The following is an 18,891-nucleotide window of genomic DNA, read 5'->3' as shown; positions in this document are numbered from 1 at the left end:
AAGAGGGTGTCAGATCCCCTAGAACTGGAGTTACAGACCTTTATTAGCCTCTTTGTGGGTCTTGGGAATCCAACCTGGATCCTCTGGAAGATCAACAAGTGCTCTTAACTACTGAGCTATCTCTGTAGCCCTAGCTTATATATTCCATATATAACTATACATAGTTGTGTTATTGAGACAGGTCCTTACTGGCAGCCCTGGCTAGCCTGGCGCTCACTATGTATACTAAGCTGCCTTCAAATTCTCAGAGATCCATCTGTCTCTGCCTGTCCAGTGCTACCACACCTGCCCCTCACCCTCCCAGCATGCATGTGCACATTACACACACACACACGCATGCACGCACACGCATACAGAGTTTGCACATCACCAGGTCCCGGGCACTCACTACCTACTGGGTGTCTGCTGCCAAATCCTCCAGAATCTGTGCCAATGACAGAGACAGCAAGAGTCAAACATGCCAAAGCCCAGGCGCTGGAACCCCAGGGTTCTACAAAGGAAACTTCAGCTGGGGTTTTGCCAGGACTAGGTGTGAATGTTTGTGGCAAAGATCTCAGGAGAAATGATTTTTTTTTTCGACTATCAATCCACCAACACCTGAATAGATAATAAACTATTCATCTGCCATTCTGGTTAGCAAAGTTTGGGTGCAGCTGGTTTTCCTCCCCCGAAGCATCAAAACAAGTTTTCTCTGCACTTGGGCAAGTGATTTGCTTCTCCTACTGGAGAAGGAACCCGTCTCTGACCAGTGAGTGATGGAGAGGAGATAGGATGAAGGCTAAAGAAGCCCCGGTCTTTCCAGGCCACATGGTGACCCCTCCCCTGGTAGAACATGAGGCCTCCAGGTCCCCCGGGGTTTCTGAGCCCAGATCCTTACTTCTGGGGCCTCCCAGGACCTAGAGAATGGAGCAACCCCCAATGAGCTCAGAGTCCTTGGAGGTGGGGGTCGTATACCACAGTGTCCTGAATCCCAAGGCCAGCCACTCTAAAGCCTCGCTGTAAGCCACATGGTGGTAGAAACCGTTTAGCCCCCCTCATTTTACCCCTGAGGGGGTCTGGAGAGCACTTCAGATCTTCCCAAGGTCACATAGCTGGTTTGCAGCAGGCTCCGGGCTCAGAACCCTTGCAGGCGGAACTGGACAGAAGCCAACATATAAGCAAGCTGACGTCAGGCGTCAGTCCGATATGCAGCAGCAACTTCAGGAAGGGCTGTGCAGAATAATCCTGAGGAAAGCAGCTGTCTCAGGGAGGAAGAAGAGTGCACATAAGGAGGACCAGGGCCTAGGGATTCTTGCATGAAGACCATAGAGAGACCTTTCAATGTGACAGATCTGCAAATACAACTGCACACTGACCTCTGGCAAATGCTGTCCCCAAAATTCTGCCATGGTGTAGTATACAGCCTGAGGGGCCTCTCCGAGAAGCCTGGTTTACATTCAGGGGAAGGGGTGGGTCTGAGGAAAAATTCCTAAATCTGGATTCTTGCATCATATCACCCCAGACCCACCAAACCAGTGTGCCTAATGTTGATGTGTCCTCTGGGGTAAACCCCTTTCCTGCCCCTAAATCAGAGAGGAATAGGGACACTTGGCTTGGCTGGGACATCCTGCAGGCAGCTCCTACCTAGTCTTGACCTGACCCCTAGGAGGTACACCCCACCACTCCCCAAGAGGTGAGTGGCCTCTGAGGATGAGGGAAGACACAGTACCTGTCTCCTGGGAGCTTCACTTCCCAGTGAACTGGCCTGGTCTGGCTTTCTCTAGCTTCCTGCGCCTCTCTGGGGGAATCTCCTGCAGGCTGATGCCATGGTTGCTGGCCCTGCAAAGAGGAGACTGCAGCCTCAGCAAAGAGAAATAGGGGTGAGGGATGTCAGGACTTGTTACTGCTGCTTGGGATGAGGACCAGACTTGGTGTGGGAGGCAGAAGAGAGGGCAAAGGCACAAAGGGCCCATTGGCTGGCGCCGCTGAGTCTCCAGCCATCCAGCTGTGACCCAACAGGTGAGTGAGCCACTCACCCTGGCTGCAGATCTGGCGGTTTGGGGATGGGCTTGTTGAAACCCAGTCTGCCCACAAGCCAGTACGTGTCCTCAGCACCCTTGCCCTGGGAAAACACAAAAGAGGGGGGGCTTAGGCAGACCAGGGTGAGGGATGGAGAATCTTTAGGTCTAGGTGAAACGGGAAGACCCTACATCTGTAGGGACTCCTACAAAGCAGCAGAGTGTGGGCCACGCACCTTCAGCTCTGTGCGGCCTCGACACTCCATCTGGAAGCCCTGGTCCAGAGCACAAAGAATCCGAACAGTGCTCATGTTCACGTGGATGCGGTAAGCTGAGGCAGTGAGGGGACACCATGATCTCAGAATTCACCTCCCATCTCCCCATCCTGGGCCATTCCCAGGCTCTCTCCATCTCCCCCAGCTCTCCAGGTCTGTTACACTCACGCAGTCCGGTGGACTCCATTCGTGAGGCTGTGTTGACTGTGTCCCCAAACAGGCAGTACCGAGGCATGGTGAGGCCCACAACACCAGCCACGCACGGGCCTGGGGAGATACGCCAGGTCAGAGGGCAGGCAGGCAGAGACTGGGTCAAAGCTGGAGGTGCCCTGCAGCTAGGCTGCACAAAGGGCCTGGAGAGACCTTAGCACCCACACTGTCTATTAGCTCCCCCGATAAAAACACTCATGTGTATTTACTTCAAGGCAAGCCCCCACCCCAACCCACCCCCGCCAAGCGTAGCTTCTTATCGCTGAAATCTGGCACCCGGAAGCTGGGAGGGCTGACTATTTACCTGAGTGCAGACCAATGCGAATGCGCACTGGTACCTCAGGCATATGGCGCATGCGGAAAGAGCCTACGGCGCTGAGGATGTCTAGCGACATGTTGGCAATCTCTGCAGCATGCCGCTGCCCATTCCTTTGTGGCAGCCCGGAGGCCACCATATAGGCATCTCCAATTGTTTCCACCTGGGGGAAGGGGTTGTGTCTGCTCAGTTCTGAGCACCCCTCCCCTAATAGTTAAATCAGTGACACGCGTCTGGAGGTCTAAAGGGGTTAGGTCAGATATCCTGGAAAGCCACGCTGCAAGCTAGGAGTTGCACCTGGGCCTGAAAGAAGAGATTCGAGACGAGAGGGCTGAGGAAAACTAGCTGGTGTCTGGAGGCAGGTGGAACTGCTTCATTTAAACTGAAAGTCAGAGCCAGGCAATGCTGGCACATGCCTTAAAGCCAGCACTCGGAAGGCAGAGGCAGGAGGATTGCTACAAGTCTGAAGCCAGCGTGCTCTAAACAGCAAGTTCTAAGCCACAGAGGTATACACAGAAAGCAAAACTGAAGGGCAGGAGGTTTTATCTCTGCGCACGCCACCTTATAGACATCGTGGGCACCAATGATGGCATCGAAGAGAGTATAGAGGTCATTGAGCAGGTCTACCACCTCAATGGGCTCACTCATGGCCGAAATGGTGGTGAAGCCCACAATGTCACTGAAGTATAGTGTCACCTCCTCAAAGTACTCAGGCTCCACAGGTGTCCCCATCTTCAGGGCCTCAGCCACAGATCTAGGAACGGCAAGCAGCAGGGTCACCTGAAGGCCGCCCCCATCTTCCCACCCTCTCCCCACACTCCACATGGGCACCCACGGAGGCAGCATCTGTGTGAGCAGCCTGTCTGTCTTCTGCTTCTCCTGTTCTAACTCCTCTGTGCGCTCTCGAATCAGGTCCTCCAGGTTACTGGAGTATTGCTCCAGCATCCGAAGCATAGAGTCAATGATGTTCATCTTCCGGCCCTTGTTGATGCTCTTGAACTAGGAGAGGAGAAAGCTAGTAAGACTCTGGCTGCTGTGGCCCTCTCTGTACCCTCTCATGGGGTTTACACCTGAGATTCTGTCCACTCCTGCATTTGCTGATATTACTAGCAGGTGTGTGGAAAACGAGGCCTCCCTCAGAGAGTTGCTCTGAGCTGGAATTGACAAGGCACTGAACTCAGGCTAAAGGTTTTCCTGTCTCAATAAACAAAGCACATAATCTGACTCTTATTCAGTGTTATTGATTTGAATTAAGTATTTCTCCCACCCAGAGTTCTCTTTCCCATTCCAAAGGCCTCCACAAGCCCTCGTCTGCTTTCTAAACCGTCCCTACCAAATTTGTAGTCCTTAGGTTAACCCTTAGGAGAGAGCCTAAAAGGTCAAAGCTCCTGCCAGCCTGCTCGTCCATCTGGGACCCCAGGGCCCAGCGCAGTCCCCGCCCAGTCCCAGCTCCTGACCAGGTCAAAGGTGTGGTCCATGGAGGGCCGAAGCTCTGGCTGCTCTGCCCAGCACTGTGCCATCAGTTGGATGCACTCCATGGGTGCCTGGTCCATTGACACCAAGGGCCGACACAGTGGAGGAGGGTTCTGTACCCTCTGTATCACCTCTAGAGGCAAGAAGAAACTGTGAGAAGTGGGTGACCCCAGAGGTTTCTCTGTGTAGCTTTGGTTGTCCTAGAATTCACTCTGTAGACTAGGCTGGCCTCGAACTCACAGAGATCTACCTCCCCAGCGCTGAGATTAAAGGCGTGTGCCACTACTGCCCTCCTGGATAAGATTTTTTTTTTTTTAATTAACACTTCCAAGCCTTAGGAGATGGCTCAGTCAGTAAGTGAGGCAGGGCAGTAGCACAACAAGCACAAGCAATCGCATGCAAACTCACAGTGAGTAAGCAAAATTGGCCAAGACAACCTGTTAGCGGAAGAAAAGGAGTCACTAATAACACACACTGCTAGCTAATCGCAACACGCCAGCAGTGACTGCCAGTGCCAGTTTTCAAAGGCCCAACCAGAACCATTCCTGCGGCAGCTTAATTTTCCTAACCCCATAAAACCCCCAACCTGTTTACAATAAAGAGCTTCTATATGAGAATCTCCTGGAGTCTGTGCGTTGACTTCTCATCTTCTCCCCCCACCCCCAGGGAAACAGGGACTGCACACAGGCAGCAGCAATAAGCCAGCAAAAACTACAAAAAAGAAAGTGCCTGGCATGCAAGACCCAACCTCAGCTTGGGTCTCCGGCAGCCACATTCAGATAACTTTCAAAAAGCCAGGCAGAGTGGAGTATACCTGTAACCCTAGAGCCAGGAAGGCAGACACAGCGGCTACCTGGCATAGCTAACTGGTGAGTTCTGGGTTCACTGAGAGACTCTGAGTCAAAGAACAAAGAAGAGAATGACAAAGGAAGACACCTGACATTGACCTTTGGCCTGCATTTGCACACACACACACACACACAACTGTCTGCACACATGGTCACACACATACACTACACACCAATAAGTAAGTAAATAAATGCTGTAGTTGGTGGGGGAGTGTGATGTGGCATCTCTAGGCATAACCAGAGGGCCCTGAAATCTGAGTGTCAGTGGGAGGTGATGGAGACAAACTAACATTTCTGAGCATAAGACAAGTAAGGGCTGGGGAGAGAATCCTACAGATGATGCGTGGTTTGGATTTGGATCTTCTGACCCCTCTGTTTCTCCCCCTGGGCTTTCCTAGGATCTCTGAGAATCAGAGAGGAACTTGTCTGTGTTGTGGAAGAGCAGGGTGGGTTCAGGGTCAGGACAGAAGCTGTTCAGATCTGTGCCCTGGAACACCACCTCAAGCTTGGCTTTCCCACTGCTGTCTTCAGACTCCAGCTTTAAGGAAGGGGCTTCGCCTTATTAAAGAGCCACGCTGGGTCTGGCCTGGCTGTCCTAACTGCAGGGTGCCTACCCAGCCCCTTACCCTCGGGTGTTAGCTCCAGCATGGCATATGGGGTGCTGCGGCACACGACCTCCTGCATGATGATGCCCAGGCTAAAGACATCGCCAGCTAGTGTTCCCCGTCGCTCCAGGGCAGGGTCCCGAAGCAGCTCCGGGGCTGTCCAAAGCTGATCTAGGAGCGAGAAAGAGGGGCATGGCCACGAGAGAGGCTGCGGTGACTTTGAGGTCCAGACCCTCATCCTCACTGGTACTAATTAACCCTATAGCCTCTCAAATATCTCAGAGCAGAGACTATTTGAGATTCAAAGCCTTTCAGAAAAAAAAAAAATCGCCTGCCCTCACGAAGGCGGTGCCTAAGGAAGAGTCTACCTCTGGAGCCAGCCTTCAGCAAAGCGCCGCTTATCCGCATCCCCAGAGCTCAGGCTCTCCCTAGCAAACCCCACATCCCCAGCCACAGACCTTTTTCTGCAGCTGATTAGCGTTAGCAGATGTGGAAGGTGAACAGTGCACGGAGGGGATGGAGGGAAAAGCACTTGCAGCTTTGCGGATCCTAGAGCCGCTCCAGTGCCAGGGAGGCAGCTGAGGACGCCTACCCTCTGCACTGGGAGGCTCAGGCAACACCCTTTGCGCTTCCAGCAGTCGCCCGTGGCCATGATCTGTCACCTTGAGCACGAACCTCCCGTCCACCACGCAGTTCCGAGACTTAAGCCTCCCGTGGGCCACACCGCGATGGTGCAGGTATCTCATTCCCTTGGAAGGAGTAGAGGAAGAGGCAACCTCAGTTCTCTTGACTCCTCCTCCGCCAACACATCTCTACGTCGTGCAAACACACGCACAGGTGCGCATACGCACGCTCACACACACACACAAGCACACACACACCACATACACAGGCATACTACACACACACTCACACACAGGTGCATACACCACACACAGGCATACCACACACACACACACACACAAACACAGGTACACACACCCACCACACACATAGGCACACACATGCACATAGGCACACGCACGCATGAACATACACACAGGCACACAGACACACACACACACACACACACACACACACACACACACACACCTTGATGAGGTCCAGCAGAAGGGAAGACTTGAACATCCAGTCCAGCTTTATGTCTCTCTGGGCCAGGAGGTCATGGAGGGAGCCCCGAGTACAGTGCTCTGAGACCACAGCCAAGATGCCCTCCCCAGGGGTGGCAGGGCTGTCTGCTGTCCCTGCCAGGAAGAGCCCCAGGTAGAGGGCCACATTCTCATGCCGGAGCTCCCGCAGCTGAAAGGCAGAAACCGACTGGCATTTTTTTTTTTTTTTTTTTTTTTTTTTTTTTGCCCAGGAGGCAATGCATGGAGCACCAATTATTACCCCCCGTATTCAGTGCCTGTTTGGGGGGCATCCAAACTGGGAATGTAGGGCTGGAAATGGTAAAATATGGCGGAGGTGGAGGACTTTCTTCTCCACATAGTTCTGCTCAGATTATGAATGGCTAAAAGACAAACACACACTGGGGATTAGGGCCCAGTCAGGCCCCACTTTGCTGAGGGACTAAATTAACTGCAGAGTTAAGGGAAGCCATAAGGGAAAGCAGTGTGCGAAGGAGCCACCACCTGCTCTTCCTAATACGGCAGTCTTTAATGAAGGACCAGAGAGACCAAATGCCATTGCTTTCCAGTTTTCCTCGGGGCCACATGCCCGTTTAAGGGGTTGCTTTCATTCTAAAGACCTGGTGACTTCGCCCACACCCCAAAGGCAATCCACTTAAGTCACTGGCAGCTATGATCACAAGCTCCCAAGGCTGCCTCCTGGAAAGAGGTCAAACCAAGGACGCTCGGCGCTGGGGAAGAGGGACGTGGAAACTGAAGGCACTGGAATGAGCTCTTCTACTGCCAGCTGCCCACTTTGTTCATTACGTCAGCACAGCGGGGGCATTCCGCACAGTTGTGTGTCCTCCCGGAAGCGGAAACCCATTCAAATTTGTTTCCTTGAAAAAAAGGTTTGTTTGTGTGTGTGCGCATATCTGCGTAGGTGCATGTGTGTGGGCACAAATGTGCCATGGCACCCATGTGGAGATCAGAGGGCACTTGAAGGAGTCGGCTCTTTCCTTCCACTAATGTGGGTGCTGGGGAAAAAAATCCATGTGGCCAGGCTTGATCAGGCACCTTGGTCCACTGAGCCATCTTGCTGCCTCCTCATTTTTACTGGCTTTTGTTTTGTTTTGTTTTTTAAACATTTCACTCAACACAAATCCACTGGCCTCTGATATTCCAGACCTGTGCTGGGTCCTGGGAATAGGGTAGTACCCTCATTCAGCTGCCAGTTCACAATGGAGGCAGATAAGCCAGACTGTGGTTGAACACACAACTTTTTTTGTGATAAATTAACATGTCACTTGTCACATATAAGTTGTGATAAGAACATCAAAGAAAAAAGCTAATGTCACGAGAGAGGATGGTGGGAAGGCCTCTCTGGCATGGAAGAAAAACCTGAGGATTTCCCCCGTAGCCTGCTACCAAAAGAAGCCAAGAATGGGCATGCCAATAGTCGTCTACTCCCTGTCGTGGGTTACCTTGGAGAAGGCTGTCTTGGTGGCTGGCCGGATAGCCATATGGCGATCCCCTGGAAATTTCTTCAGCCAAACCCAGTCTCCCTGTAGCAGAAGGTCAAGGGATTCAGTCCTTAAAGCCTCAAGATGCAAGGTGTTCTAGGGAGCTCCCATTTCCACTGACCCAGTGACCCAGAACACTGTCATAAGACAGAATATCAGATGCAAGCAGCTCAACGTATGCCCCTATGTTCCGCAGGTAGCTGGGTCAGAGCCAGTGAGGAAGGTGTGAAGCCGTGTGTGGTGGTCCTCACTCCCCAGATACAGCCATCAACATTCACACATATGCAGCCCACATCACTACCCCTTGTCAGGAGAGAGCACTATGCTAGAGCCGTCAGGGATTATTGTGAACTAGCTGTGAAGGGAGCTGTCGTCCCTCTGGTCCTGGCCTCACTGTCTCTGGCTGCTTGCAGGGTCAGTCCATGGTATGTCACGGTGTCACCACTTGCTGCTGTCATCAGGATGAACAAGGAGCCCTTTGCTCTTAATTTGCCCTGGGCCTTGCTAAGAGATGTGAACTACAAGAGAGTCATGAGGATCTAGTACCGATTCCTGATCAGCATTTGGAAATAATGTGGAGATACCTTATAATGGTCATTAAAGACTGGGAGTTGCATTTAGTGGGCATGGCCAGAGAGAAGAAAGGCTTAGCATAGGCAGAGGGTGGTCCCATGCGAAGAATAACCTGCTTAAAATAACAATAACGTGTCTCTGAGAAGCAGTCACCATGGTCTCAGGTGACACAGTAAGAACTTTTGCTTTCTCTCCAGGAGCTCGGGCACTCTCTGCACTCCTCTAGCTGAGTTGAGTTCTCCAGTCCTGCTCTCAGTATCCCTCACCAACTCTGCCACACTCGCACAGCCCATGCCACACTCACATGTCTTGTGCCACACTCACATATCCCGTGGCACACTCACATGCCCCGTGGCACACTCACACACCTGTGCCACACTCACATGCCCTGTGCCACACTCGCACATGCTGTGGCACACTTGCATGCCTTGTGGCACACTCACATACCCCGTGGCACACTCATGTCCCATGCCACACTCACATGTCCCGGCTCAGTTGTTAGTGTTCTCTGACATTCCTTCCCTGAAGTAAGGCTTGTGTTAGTGAATCTGACCAGAACTAGTTGAAAATGTTAAGGGGGTGGGGCAAGGGACTCTCAGTAGAGAAGGAATTGGCCTCACTGGCTACACCAGCTTGCAGGCTGATCCCAGCATACTCCACAGCACCCCCAGCCTCCAGCTTTTGGGTTTTGGGAAGTCCTCACCTGGACTTGTGACAGAGAGGATTCCAGATTGGGTTGCTAAGTCCATGCCCAGCTTCATCTCCCTGCCTGGAGCCTGCAGGATGCGAGACCTGACTCTCTCTCTCTCTCTCTCTCTCTCTCTCTCTCTCTCTCTCTCTCTCTCTCCCTCTCTCTCTCTCTCTCTCTCTCTCCCTTGGAAGTACTTTTCCTCTGGCTTTGGTCCCAGCATCCTTCCTTTTCTTCTCCTCCTGAAGTAAGGGTCAGGCTAACTGGGGATCAGCTCACCTCATAGAGGCCAATGTTGGTGTTCTCTGGGGCCTGGCTGGGGACACTGCAGATGTCTGATGTGCTCCGGGTAGCCAGACTCGATCTACTGCCTTGGGTCATCTGAGGACAGAGGTCAAAGCAAATATCAGAATCTATTCTGGGGTTAGAGTCTTGGGGTGAAGCTGAGTTCTGTGGGTGACAGAGAAGACAAAAAGAAATCTACAGGCCAGGTGGAAAGGGCACCCAGTGCACCACACTTTACAGTTTACAAAATAGATATGCAGTTTCTAGCTGGACCTTCACACCAGCTCAAGACCGGACTGTCGCCCCTATTGTGTAGATGAGGTCTTTGATTCCCAAGGACAAAGCTGGGGTAAGAGCTAAGTTTCTCATGTGGGAGCTGGTGGGCAGGTGGGGGTGAGGGAGCTCAGGGAAGGGACCATGACTCCTGGCTCCCTGCTTTCCTGACCTTCCGAGAGCTGCCCCCCTGTGGGTGGAGCAAGGTAACATCTTCCAAAGTCAGGATGATCTTGTTGGGGCCAGAGACCATTTGTATATGTAGGAGTCGGTGTCTGGTGCGGGGAGGTGGGCATCCCCATGAAGTCCATAAGAGGCCAGCAGGGGATAGAGCAGAGGGGTGACATTAGTTCAGGGAGGTGGACTGGGATGTAACTATTCCCCCCAAAATGCCCTGGAACTCTGCCAACTCCCTGGATCCTTGTGTCCCTCCCCAAGACGACTCTCCCCATCTTGTGGGCCTCACCTGGTGTCTTTGTGGCACGGTTTTACTTCCCCCACTCACCTCAAGTAATGAGCCAGGAGGGCTCCAGTCAGTCCCATCCCTATCACCAGGAGGAAGCCAACAAAGACCAGGCCTGGCTCCACTCCTGAAGGGACAAAGAGAGGACACTTGGTCTTGGAAGGGGAAAGGTCCCTTAAGAGAAGGAGGTATTCAGTCAGTCATGCCAAATCTAAGAAATGAGCTTGGGAGCTGGGTGAAAGATCACAGATTCCTCAAAGGGAGAATCTAGAGATACCACAAGGGTCCTCAAAGGTTCTGGAAATCCTTGAGAGGGGTCATGAGCAAGCCATGGGCTAAAGGAGGACCTGGGAGAAAAACAGGAGTTCCCTCTGTCCCACAGCTTTGTGACTTGTCCATGCTGACTCTTTTAGTAGGAGCCTGAGGGTGCTCCCGGAGGGTGCTCTCCTCACCTCCATTGCAGATCACATCTGGATTGAACCAGCAGGAAGGATCTGGCCCCGGTGCAGGTCCACCTCTAGGGAAGTGTACAGGGGGCCCAGCAGAACGCAGGGAGCCTCGGATGGGATCCAGCAGGTGTGTGGCAAAGAGCTGGTCTCCTGATGCATCTGTGTCCAGCAGCACAAAGGAGGGCTCCTCGGTTCTTCCCAGGTCCCCGCAAAAACCAGAGACTTGGGCTTCCTGAACTTGGCGGGCCACAGATGCACCTGACACCCAGCCACCACCCGCAGCTGCTCTGGCTCTTGTCACTCCCCCAGCCAATAGGAAGACAGCGTCATAGATGGTTCCGAACAGTGGAGAGACCTAGAGGAGAGCAGAGAGTGAGTTCTTAGAGCCCATGAATGGGTGAGAATTCACTGGCCTGCCTGTCCCTTTATTAGCTCTACTGATTCTGAGGGTTCCTCTCTCCATCCTCCCCATTGTCTGTTGGTGTAGACTGCAGCTCCTTTTAGGAATTGAGTTCTCCTCTCATCACGACTGTGACTCACCATAGCCTAGACCTTCCCATCTAGGTTTTTGACTGGCTTATACTTTTAACGCAGTCACCTGCCAATCATCTAAAGCTCCCCATCCTTTGTTCATGCTCATGTCTTCCTGGTGTTGTGTATTTAATTTACTGAGTCATGGTCTTTCTAAATTGCTGAGATTTACCTTAACCTCATTCTGTAGCCTAGGCAGATGTTGGATCTACCTTTATTCTCTCCTTCCTTCCTTCCTTCCTTCCTCCTCTCTCTCCCTCTCTCTCTCTCTCTCTCTCTCTCTCTCTCTCTCTCTCTCTCTCTCTCTCTCTCTCTCTCTCTCTCTCTCTCTCTCTCTTTCTCTCTCTCTCTCTCACACACACACACACACACTGTCATTGTGTTTTGTAACCCAGACAGGCCTGGAACTTCTGATCCTCCTGTTTCTAGGAGGGAACTCGGCAGACAGTGGTACATCCCCAGCCAGATGTTGAAGTTTTGATCCTCCTGCTTCAGTCTTTTAAGTAGCAAGGATTACTTGCCCACATTACCAGGCCTGGCTTGGTTATCAGTGTCTCTTCCATGCCAGCCCCAAAGAGGCACTCCCATTGCTACCTCTCCTCACCACTACTCCCAATTCCTATTTCTTGGGATGGTGGACACCATGGAACACCAGTGACACTGTGATATGTTTGAGAGTCCTCTGCCAGGAGCAAACTTTCCTTCCGTTTAGGGGGAAGAGACAAGAAGGTTAAGGAAGTGCAATAGTGAAGGGACGGGGAAGTGGGAGGGACTAGGAGGAGGGAGGAAGAGGTGGAGGGTTCCGGGAGTAGTGACCCTCCCCAGGTCACAAATCAGAATTATCTAGGGGAGGATGGAGTAGAAGAAAAACCGAGAGGACACATTCAAGGAACCTAAAGTGGCTTAGTCTGGCCAAAGCTCATGGAAAGTGTGAGAGAAATGGAGACTCAAGTCCTGCTAGGCCATGCGAGGAGCCCTCTGTCTAGACGGGGTAATGGAGGTCCCCAACTCAGGGCGCAGGACGCCATCCAGAAACAACCAGGAGGCTTTGAACCATGGCTGGAAAATGTAGAGCACACCCGATTTCTGAAGCCGGATCTCGCTGGTGATGGGGAGAAGCTGGGTCACATGAGAGATGGGAGATCCCAGATTTGGGCCCAGAAATGCTGCAGCCTGAGTCAGCGCAGTATCAGTGAGGGAGGAAAGTATGAAGGGAGTCTAATGACCCTCAGGAAGAAAAAGTAACTGGACTGTATGCCTGGGTTTGTAGAGGACAAAGGGGAGAACCGGGTCTCCAGCGTAGGCAGCTAGCAGCACCGCTTACTGACAGCTTATGAGAGCATCTTTGCCCCTCATCTTTCCCTCTCCTTCCACTGACTGACAGATTCCTCCATCCCATCTCACTCTTCATCTATTATTTCCATTTTTTCTTCTTTTCTATCCCAAATGTCTCCGTGGAGAAGTCTAGAGGAATTGGTGGGGAAGAGTTCAGCACGCCTCTGCACCCCACTCCCCCCACCTTAGCCTTCTTTCAGAGGGTCCCTTTTGAGTATGGTTATGGATGTTTATTCATTTGGGAAAATTGATCCTAAGGCCTCACACTATTCTGGCAAGCATCCTTCACTGTGCTGTCTAATCGTCTCTTCTTTTCGAGACAGGCCCCTCAGTTGACCAGACCCACCTTAAATATACTCTACAGCTCAGAAAGGCCCTGCTTTTTCTGTCCTCCTTCCTCAATCTTCCGAGTGTCTGAGACTGCAAACCCACATCACGATGCCCGGCTGAGTACAACCTTCTTGATTGCTAATTTTCTTCCCACCGATATCTAGCCTCCTTTCAGCCTCACTAGTTTCTAGACTTCCCGTGTGACTGGGGCGGAATTAGATGATCTGAATTGGGCTCCGGGAGATCAAGGGGTTCTGATTACTGCCTGGGTGTTGGAAACTGCCTTTGGATCTGATTATAGAGTCCCAACCCCATGTAGTTAAGTGCACCGGTGTGACCAGAGAACAAAGTCAAGACCCCAGAATAAATGTCTCTGGGCTGGGGTGAAGGGTGAGTCTGCATCTCCTGCTATTCCCAGAACACCAGCTGCTTGTTATGGAAGTCCCCGAGGTACTGGGATAAGCCTGCTGTGAAGAAAACTAAAAATGCCGTGGCCATTTAGGATTTACTCCTTGGAGCTGGATTTGAGAGGTCTTATTGCCTACTCTCAGGGGGTAATCGTAGTAATGAGGATGCCCTCAGCAAGACCAGAACTTGTACAGCACCCAGAAAACTCCACATCAGCGTGACTACTTATGGGTCACTCCCTATTGGCTCCACCCCCGCTTTTCCACTGGCTCCACCCCCGCTTTCCCACTGGTTTCACCCTCCCCTTTCCCACTGTCTCCACCCTCCCCTTTCCCACTGTCTCCACCCTCCCCTTTCCCATTTCCCACTCTCCTCTTCCGGCTGGTTCCATCCTTCTCTTCTTGTCCGTTTTTGCTCACTTCCCTGGCTCTCCTCCCACATCTCTATTCATTAGTCCGTCTACCTGCTGCAGGTTGAGGTCAGCGGGCAGCTCCTGGTGCTCTTGGGCCCTGCGCAGGCTGTCCTGCACGCTGCCTCCCGGAGGACAGTGGCGCGTGAGTGTGAGCACTGCGTCGTGTGCCCTGCGAAGCTGGGAGCTGTTGACAAGTGGAGCCAGAGCCTCCGGGCCTGGAGACAACGCGTAGTGAAGAGTGTCGAAGGGCAGGAAGACCAGAGAGCCATCAGCTAGGCCCAGCTCTTCTGCACCCTCCAGTAGGTAGCGCTGCTCCTCGCCTCCCAGCAGCACCGAGTGCATCACCATGATTACTACTGCAGACACAGAGACTCGCTCGCTATGGTGCCCGCTACCCACAGGACCCGCCCATCTCCCCTCACTCTAAGTGGGAGCCTACCTCTAACTCTAGGCCCGTCCCGGATCCTCCTGAGAGCCTCCCGAGCTCCAGACAGGTCTGAGGGCTCCATGGAGGTCACTAGGGCAACTGGCAAGCCCCGGGCCCTGAGTGCTGTGGACAGAGCACGTCCCGCCTCCACCCACAGGTCCTGGGGCGCGGTGATGAGGGCCACGCGCGCCCAGCGGAATGCTCGAAGGAGGACGTAGAGAGCATCTGCAGCGGGGGTCACCGCCGGGGCTGTAGTACCCGCCGCCCGCGTACCTGGGCAGCCCCAGGGCACCAGCGCTACTCCAGCCTCCTGGGCTAGTAGTTCGGCTGGCCGGCAGGCTGCGGGGTTCACTGGACCCACCAGACCAGAGACTCGAGACAGCGCAGAGGACACAGCCCCTAGAGAGCCCGGGGTCAGGCAGGGCTCTGGCAGCAGCGCAACCTCGAACCGGGGGCCGCCGTCTAGGGCAAGGTCACGATTCAGGCGGTCAGCGGCCAGACGCGCAGCCAGATCCGGGCGGGCCCGGGCAAAGATGGGGTCGCAAGCCCAGGGGCCCAGGACCCCCACTTTGAACACGGCCGAGAGGGCAGCAGGCAGCGGGAGCAGTAACAGGAGCAGGAGTCCGGGCAGCAGAGAACCTGACCAGCACAGGACCCGAGAAAGACTGGAAGAGGACTGCCACACAGGGACGCAGGACCCGGCGTTGGGAAGCCCACTCGCTGTCAGGAGCCACGCGGTCATTGCCTTCTTCTGTGAAGAAGGGGAGAGTTGAGATTCCCCAGCGCTCCCTTATGGTTCTCCGCTCCAGCCGGTTTTTCAAATCCCTCCCAACCCTAAGGATGTCTAGGCTTCCACACACTTGGACCCTAGATGGGGGCAGGGCACCGCCCCAAGGTCTCTTTGGCCTGGCCTGGCCTGGCCTGGCCTGCTCGTCCCAGCTTGTTTATCTTCCCTCCTCAGTCACTATCCTCAGGTTCGGAGAGGATACTCCCACGCACTCAAACAGGACCCGAGTCCACCTAGTGGGTCATTTTCTACTTACCGGGTAGTCCTGGGCTGGGGCTTGGCTAAGGGATCACAGGGTCGATGCCCCTTCGGTCTCCCCTGGCAGCCCAGCCCAGGGCGGGGGGTGTGGGAACAGCCCGTTGAAGCCCTTAATCTCCTCAAGCCGATTAGGATCTTTTAATCAAGCAGAGAGGGGCGGGTTGATGGAGGCTGAGAGTCCCTTCCGTGCCTCTCTCGGGTGGGATCTGCGCTGCTTCCAGGCAGCCAGGGCTGCTTAGGAAGGAAAAGTAACAGAATCATGTCTGTACCACGTGCAAATTTAGTATCAAGTTTTAGACTTACACGTGAAAATCAAAAGTTTATATTTTTTCAGTTGTCTCCGCAAAAATTGTTATCAGCTAAGAATCATCCCTGGAACCGAGCAGTGGTGGCGCACACCTTGAATCCCAGCACTCTGAAGGCAGAGGCAGTGGGATCTCGTAGTTCAAGGACAGCCAGGTCTAAAGAGCGAGTTTCAGGACAGCCAGGGCTACATAGAGAAACCCTGTCTCGAAAAACCAAAAAGAATAAAAAATTAAAAAAAGAAAAAAGAATCATTCGTGGATACTAAAGCTAAGTGGGAAATTTGAAGACCGTCAGGATGTTTTGTTTCCCATAGTTATAAACTGCAACTCCATCTATTGCTTATAGGTTGAAAGAGAGCAGGCATAGAATTGTTGCAATTTTAATTGTAAAAAAAAAAAACTATCTATAGTTGGGTGTAGCAGCCTTTAATTCCAGCACAAAGGAAGCAGAAGCAGGTGGATCTCTGTGAGTTTGAAGTCAGTCTGGTGTGCCTAGAAAGTTCCAGGACAACCAGGACTACAATAGATCCTGTCTCAAAAGTTACTTTATTTCATATGTGTGTATGTATGTATGTATGTATGTATGCCTGAGTATATGTATGTGTTCCACATGTGTGCTGATGGAGGTCAGAAGAGGCATCAGAACCCCTGGGACCAGAGTTACACATGGTTGTGAGCCACCATGTGGGTACTGGGGACGGTAAGGGTTTGAACTGCTGAGTGGTTTTTCCAGGCTTGTAACTGCTGCAAGCCTCCCCTCCCACTGGTTGGTGGTTTCCAGTCTACAGGGACAGGACATTTATTTGCCCCTTCACTGGTTAGTTTTGATTAGAATGTCCTATTTCATCCCTTGCATAATTACTCCCTCTCCCTGCCGCCCTCCCTCCTTCCAACTCATAGGCCACCTTTAGGGAAAAACTTTAAACCAAGGAGCCAGATTATGGTGGTGCATGCCTCTCTTTAACCCCAACTTCTGGGGAGCAGAGGCAAGAGGATCTCTGGGAATTTCAGGCCAGCCTGGTTTACAGAGTGGGTTCCAGGATAGCCAGGGCTGTTACACAGAGAAACTCTGTTTAGGAAAAAAAAATGCTACAAGAATATCAATGTCAGTCTGATGCGGTGGGAGCCCTGTACTCTCAGGAGGCAGAAGTGAGAGGCTGGTGACTCTGAGGCCAGTCTCTAGCTGCAGAGGGAAGTCACATCTTGAACCAAACAAAAGAACATCCTCAAGATTACTCTTGAAGAATGACTCATTGGGTGATCCTCTGGCTTCCACATGCATGCACGCACGCACACGAGTGCATACACACACACACACACACACACACACAGAGAGAGAGAGAGAGAGAGAGAGAGAGAGAGAGAAAGAGAGAGAGAGAAAGAGAGAGAGAGACAGAACTAGCCACTGACAAAATTGGAATATGAATGGGCAATTTGCTAAGTTACCACTGTACATTTATGAAGTTAATAACTGTGCTATAGTTATACTAAGAAATGTTCCACCAGGTATGATGGTACATGCCTTTAATAATCCCAACAGAGGAAGAGGTAGACAGATCTCTGTGAGTTCAGTCTGGTCTACATAACGAGTTCCTGGTCAGCCACACTACAAAGTGTGATCCTGTCTCAAAAAAAGAAACAAAAGACAAAAGTTCCAAGTCATAAGAAATAAACATTAAATATTTAATGACAAAGCATCAAGATGTTTTTAAACATCAAAAATTTCTCAATATATGATATACATATATATATCAGCTTATAATATTTCAAATAATAAGATGATAGCTATGGGTAAATCTGGGGGCTAGGGAAATGGCTCAGTGGATCAAGTGCTTGCTATACAAATGTGAGTTTGGATTTCACACATAGAGAAAGACAGACAAGACAGGCGGACGTGGCATACGCTTTCATTAATCCCAGATGGGGAATTCTGGGGCTCACTGGCCTGCCAGTCTAGCTGAGACAGTGAGCTTCAGGTTTAGTGGGAGGCTCTGAAAGACAGTTTAGTGGGGTACAGTGCCCCCAGCCAAACCTGACCTACTAAATTTAACCCCTAGTACCCACATGACAGGAGAGAATTGACTCCAGCAAGTTATTCTCTGACGTATGCACACACATATACACACACACGTGCATGCACACACACATACACACACACATATATGCACACACATGCACATACACATACACACATACATGCATACACACACACAGTGATTATTTACTCTCAAGATCAAGAAACAAATGTAATAAAAATAAATATTAAGGGGGTTAGAGAACACTTGCTACTTTCCAGAGGACCTAGGTTTGATTCCCAGTAGCTATATGGTAGCTCACAACTTTCTGTAATTCCAGTTCCAGGAGATCCAATGTCCTTTTCTGGCCTCCAAAAGGCAGATGCACAAACATACAAGCAGGCAAAACACACATACATATAAAATAATAAAATAAGATTCAGCTAGGCAGTGGTGGTGCATGCCTTTAATTCCAGCACTTGGGGGACAGAGACAGGTGGATCTCTTTGATTTCGAGATCAGCTTGGTCTACAGAGGTAGCCAGGTAGCCAGGGATACACAGTAAAACTCTATCTAAAAAAATAGATAAAATAAGGTTAAAAATAACGCAGTGATGCAGTAATACACTAAAATTGGAACAATACAGAGAGGATTAGCATGGATGCCTTTCACAAGGATGACACACACACTCTTGAGGAGATGTCAGAGAGGCTGCACCTGCCAAGTCTCATCAACATGGCTGCCTAAAAAGATCTGAACAAAGACACCAGTGGGCTTCCTAACATGGAAGGGGGCAAGCTCAAGGGTTTCCTCCCTATGAACTGTGGGCAGCGGGGCAATGCTAAGAGCAGGAGAAATGGTCTTCCCTAAGGAAGAGCTCTCCAATTGGCTATTCAACACCATGTGGTCACTCTGAGGTCATATACATGCAGGTAGCATTATAAGGACTGAGGAGGTTGTATTTATATATCTGGGGAAGTATATATAAACAATTAAAGG

The 18,891-nt window shown here is 51.6% G+C and overlaps 1 protein-coding gene and 1 non-coding gene across 2 annotated transcripts; one reads left to right on the top strand and one right to left on the bottom strand.

The window, feature by feature from the left end:
* Positions 1 to 1,724: 1,724 nt before the first annotated feature.
* Positions 1,725 to 15,269, bottom strand: Gucy2d (guanylate cyclase 2D, retinal). Its single transcript, XM_038328219.1, has 18 exons — positions 14,540 to 15,269; positions 14,152 to 14,456; positions 11,088 to 11,439; positions 10,678 to 10,762; positions 10,345 to 10,447; positions 9,894 to 9,995; positions 8,315 to 8,395; positions 6,817 to 7,023; positions 6,317 to 6,473; positions 5,746 to 5,895; positions 4,256 to 4,404; positions 3,634 to 3,797; positions 3,360 to 3,552; positions 2,787 to 2,961; positions 2,441 to 2,539; positions 2,234 to 2,328; positions 2,016 to 2,101; positions 1,725 to 1,818 (listed from the first exon to the last, which is right to left on the bottom strand). The coding sequence occupies exons 1-18, from the start codon at positions 15,267 to 15,269 to the stop codon at positions 1,725 to 1,727; spliced, it is 3,327 nt and encodes a 1,108-aa protein (XP_038184147.1).
* A 3,229-nt stretch (positions 15,270 to 18,498) lies between these two features.
* LOC119813801 lies at positions 18,499 to 18,603 on the top strand. Its single transcript, XR_005285255.1, has one exon. It is a non-coding gene; the product is annotated as a U6 spliceosomal RNA (small nuclear RNA).
* The last annotated feature ends 288 nt before the right edge of the window (positions 18,604 to 18,891 follow it).

Source organism: Arvicola amphibius, chromosome 4 (assembly GCF_903992535.2).
Source record: "Arvicola amphibius chromosome 4, mArvAmp1.2, whole genome shotgun sequence".
NCBI lineage: Eukaryota > Metazoa > Chordata > Mammalia > Rodentia > Cricetidae > Arvicola > Arvicola amphibius.
Note: the sequence above shows the minus strand (reverse complement) of the source record. Positions and strands in the feature narration are given on the sequence as shown.

What these genes read in the sequence shown, in the direction of transcription:
- Gucy2d (XM_038328219.1), bottom strand. Translation starts at nt 15,269, where the DNA reads ATGACCGCGTGGCTCCTGACAGCGAGTGGGCTTCCCAACGCCGGGTCC. An exon ending in TGAGCCTCCCAGTGCAGAGG is followed by an intron (nt 5,896 to 6,316) that starts GTAGGCGTCCTC and finishes TCTCGCTCCTAG; the next exon opens with ATCAGCTTTGGACAGCCCCG. An exon ending in GTGCCCACGATGTCTATAAG is followed by an intron (nt 2,962 to 3,359) that starts GTGGCGTGCGCA and finishes CCCTTCCCCCAG; the next exon opens with GTGGAAACAATTGGAGATGC.